General features: G+C 34.2%; 1 protein-coding gene across 1 annotated transcript; it reads left to right on the top strand.

The window, feature by feature from the left end:
* Positions 1-1,401: 1,401 nt before the first annotated feature.
* LOC142637390 (UDP-glycosyltransferase 92A1-like) lies at positions 1,402-2,944 on the top strand. Its single transcript, XM_075811668.1, has one exon. The coding sequence runs from the start codon at positions 1,402-1,404 to the stop codon at positions 2,866-2,868; it is 1,467 nt and encodes a 488-aa protein (XP_075667783.1). The 3' UTR covers positions 2,869-2,944.
* The last annotated feature ends 1,663 nt before the right edge of the window (positions 2,945-4,607 follow it).

The following is a 4,607-nucleotide window of genomic DNA, read 5'->3' as shown; positions in this document are numbered from 1 at the left end:
TGTATTCATTGTAATACATATTCTTATTCTTATGTAATTACTCAAACCCATAGATAGAAATTGAAATTAGAATTTTCTCTATTATGAAAATGGTCCATTAACAGAAAATGGCACTGTTTACCCAAAATGCAGATTGGAAAAAAGCATTGATTGCAAATGATTCCAGCCACAATAATGAATTTGTCTGATCGTATCTACTACAATTTCTACATTCTTATGTTCTGCTTTTTTATTGCAAAGAACTGAAGTTGCCGCACAATATTTCCTAATTCCATAGAGGCGCCCTAAATATTGTCACTACAATATTATCTAATCTCTTTTGATTTGTTCCCATATATAATTTTTTTATAGTTGGACATACTTGATGTATTCCTTTCCTTATATGCCCAATGCTATTATTCGATATTTTATTGGTTAACTCTCTCCTTTCAAGTAGGTTTTTTTTTTCTTCTTCTTTTTAACAAAAAAATGGTAGGGTTTTTTCTTTTCTTTTTTTTCTTTTAGAGTACAGAATATAGCATCAAAGTCGATGAGGATTCTTTAATACTCTTAAGAAAACTCTACAAATTAAGATAAGATAATTCCATGTAGAGTTCTTAAAATCTTATATATGGCACATTGCCACTCATCATTATCAGGCAAGATGCTCTATCTATTTTTCCATAAAAAGATCTTTTGTAGGTGCAAGGGAATGTTTATCTCCATCAAACATTTGGTCACTAGACACCGCTCTTTGTTTGGTATATATGTTGTAATAGATTCAGTAATGGAATAGTAATTTATAATAGCAATTTAGTCATTTGGCTACATCTTTATTATGTGAATAATTTATTACATAGGAATAAATATTGTTTAAATTGATGAATAACTTTTCCTTTTTTAAAAGAGTAGTAATAGCTATTTCTTGGAGTCCAAATTTAGACCCTATTTCTTGGTGCATGTTTTAAAATTTAGACCCTATTTCTAAAATTGATGAATACATAAATGAGAAATGATACGTCCACAACATTTTTACAACAAATCATAGGTGGTTAGTTATTATTGGTTCAAATTTGAACTTAACACTAAGATTACTTTTTTGCCCCAACAATAACAACCAGTAACAATCTGCCACTTAAGATTTGTTGTAAAAATGTTGTGGACATATCATTTCTCATTTATGTATTCAAAAACATAAATTTTCCTTATACATCATCTTTTACAAGTTTTTTTTTTTATAGGTTTTCAAATTAAAATATTTTCAAAAATATAGAATTTCCTTATATATCATCTTCTACGCTCAGTGATATACATATATATCAAATGTGCCCTTAGGGTTTAAAAAGTAGGTTTTGTGGCAATCCCTCACTCACTGTCTCCTCTTCTTCCTCAATCATCACTCTGTTCCTCAAAGAAACAATAATGGAGCAGAGAAAAGAAAACATAGTGTTGTTCCCATTCATGGCACAGGGTCATATAAGGCCTTTCTTAGCATTAGCCTTCCAAATAGTACAAAGAAAGAATTACACTGTAACCTTTATCAACACCTCTCTCAATATCAAAAAACTCCAACCATCTCTCCCTTCAAGCTCCTCCATTCGCCTCCTTGAAATCCCTTTCTTCAGCTCTGATCATGGCCTTCCTCCAGATGCTGAGAACACTGATGCTTTTCCCCAATTCATGGGCCAACTCATCGAAGCTTCTCATTCTTTCAAACCTTCTTTTAAAACTCTCATTTCCAATCTTATAGAAGAGCAAAATGGCCAAAGACCACTTTGCATTATAGCCGATATGTTCTTCTCTTGGACTGCAGAGGTTGCCCACGAATTTGGAGTTTTTAACGCAATCTTCAACGCTGGTGGTGGCTATGGCATGGGGGTATTTCACAATCTCTGGTTAAACCTCCCTCACTTGAAAACAGATTCCAATGAATTCCCACTTCCGGGCTTTCCTGATTCTTGTCGAATACGCATAAATCAAATGCCGGAGCTTCTTAGATTTTCTAAACTTGATGATTCATGGATAAAGTTTATGCATAGAGTGTTTGATGAATGGTTGGAATCTGATGCGTTTTTGTTCAATACAGTGGAAGAGATTGATCAAATTGGATTGACATATTTCAGGCAGCAAATGAATCGCCCGGTGTGGCCGATTGGGCCTGTGAAGCTCACCTTGGGAAGCAAAGCTGGTTCTGGAACAGACTCGGGTATTACATGGGAACTATGTAAGAATTGGCTAGACTCAAAACCTTATGGTTCAGTTCTATATGTTTCATTCGGGTCACAAAGCACTATTTCATTGTCTCAAATGATTGAGTTGGCAAAAGCATTAGAGGCTAGTGGCAAGGATTTCATCTGGGTTATTCGGCCACCTTTAGAGTTTGACATTAACTCGAAGTTCAATGCTGAAGAATGGTTACCAAAAGGATTTGAACAACGTGTAGGAGTTGAAAATAAGGGACTTTTGGTGCACAATTGGGCACCCCAGGTGGAAATTTTGTCACACAAATCTGTGGGTGCTTTTTTGAGTCACTGTGGATGGAACTCTGTGCTTGAATCTCTTAGTCATGGAGTTCCCATTTTGGCTTGGCCTATTATGGCTGAGCAGCATTTCAATGCAAAGAAGTTGGAGGAAGAGATGGGAATTTGTGTTGAGGTGGCTAATGGGGCAAGCAGAGAGGTTAGTCATGAAGATATAGTAGCCAAGATTGAGTTGGTGATGAATGAGACTGAGAAAGGAAAGGATATGAAAAGGAAAGCTGGTGAGGTGATGGACATTATCAAGAATGCTAAGAAAGATGAAGATGGTTTCACGGGAACTTCTGTCAAAGCCATTGATGAATTCTTCAATGCTACATTAATATGGAGAGAGAAGAAGAAAACCACCTAGCAGAAATTGTAGTAAGAAATTGTGAAAAGTTTTGTTGTCCTAAACTTTCCCATAATGGAATAAATATTTTCATTAATACTTTTTTTTTTTGGCTGAAATTTTCATTAATACACTTGATTGTAAAATAGAAATCCAACCACAAATCACAATAATTTTATAACTATTATTCACAAAGAGATAGTTTGAATTTTGTTAATATATAATGATTTCTAATTAAATTTATCATGGGTGTTAAAGAATGTGCATGTTAATTTCACATAGACTCATCACTTTTTTCATCGCTCACAATTAGCCACATTAGATAAACAATATTACACCACTCAATATCTTTTAAAAAAATGCGAATTTTGACAAATCTACCATTAGATTACATTATTTTTCTATATTCATTATACTTACAAAATTTCAAGGTGATAAAAAATTAATAGTCATGTCACCAATCAATTGTTTATATTCAAGTTTTTGTAGTTTAAAATAATGTATAAAAGATGAGTTTATAAATTAAATGATAAATAATATCCAATTGGCATGAATGTTAAGAACATAAAGAACGTATAATTCAATAGTGAGATTTTCAAAATATGAATTTTATAACAAGTTATTGGGTGGTGTAACATTACTTAGAATTACATCAGATTTATCTTGAACCCAACCCTCTATATATATATATATATATAAAAGATATATTTTTCATCAGGCATGATTATTCTCAGCACTGAAAAAGTCTTTTGTCACTTAATAAGGGACCTGGTTTTGAATCTTGACAAAATCACATGCATAATCCCAGCTGATGCTGAGAGCCCAAACTCTCTTCCCTTCCATTTCAGAAAATTCATCCACCATCTTGTCCACCAAGTAAATGGCTCAACTCCATCACTTTGCCTTATTACTGACTTAGTACTTTATCCTTGGTGTTCTGATATTTGCTCATGATCAAGGTTTTTTTTTTTGGTGAGGCAAAAAATGAGCAGAGAGAGGCAACCAATGTGACTTCTCTACTCGCTCTTGTGCACCCTACTCGCTCTTGTGCGAGACCCCATTCTTGTCAAGTTTGCTATGATATTTCAAGTCTTGATTTCTGTAGTTGGAGCTTTCGGCTTCGCGTGTTTCTTTCCAAGGCCACTCCCGGATAACTCATTAAACCCAAAAATATTAAGTTTATTGGAAGGATAAATTCCAATATCGCTGGAAGGGTTGCTATTGGCCCATATTTGCTGGTCTTAAAGCATTCATTTTTTTTTTTTTGTGGGCTCTAGATGTAACACACTTGAAAGTTGAAATCTCTTATGTAGGGCCTACCTCAGCTTAAACTTCCTCAGGCTCAAATATCCATCTCAAATCTTGAACTCTGTCTTGCCATAAATAAATCTTGGTATCCAAGAGATGATATATGTATAAATTATCAAATACGCCTGCAAGACTTTTTTTTTTTTTTTCTTTTTTTATGAACAAAAAAGGGTCTCACACTGTGATTATTGACCCAGCCCACTTGAACCTGCAAAACTCATGGCGTAGGGCACCCTTGGGTGCGTTAGGGCTATCCATGTCATGACACAATTTTACAAAACATACGACTTAAACTAGATAACTCTTCAATACGCAAGTGTGACCCAGTCCGAAACTCCTACTAATGCGTTACGCTCTAGGCGGTTTTTCTTTTTTTGTTTTTCAAGGGTTTGCATGACTTTGAATGAGAATCGAAAATACATTTTTTTTGATAAGACAAAAATACATTTTTG

Source organism: Castanea sativa, chromosome 5 (assembly GCF_040712315.1).
Source record: "Castanea sativa cultivar Marrone di Chiusa Pesio chromosome 5, ASM4071231v1".
In the NCBI taxonomy this organism is placed as follows: domain Eukaryota; kingdom Viridiplantae; phylum Streptophyta; class Magnoliopsida; order Fagales; family Fagaceae; genus Castanea; species Castanea sativa.
This window is presented reverse-complemented; position numbering and strand designations above follow the sequence as displayed.

What these genes read in the sequence shown, in the direction of transcription:
- LOC142637390 (XM_075811668.1), top strand. Translation starts at nt 1,402, where the DNA reads ATGGAGCAGAGAAAAGAAAACATAGTGTTGTTCCCATTCATGGCACAG.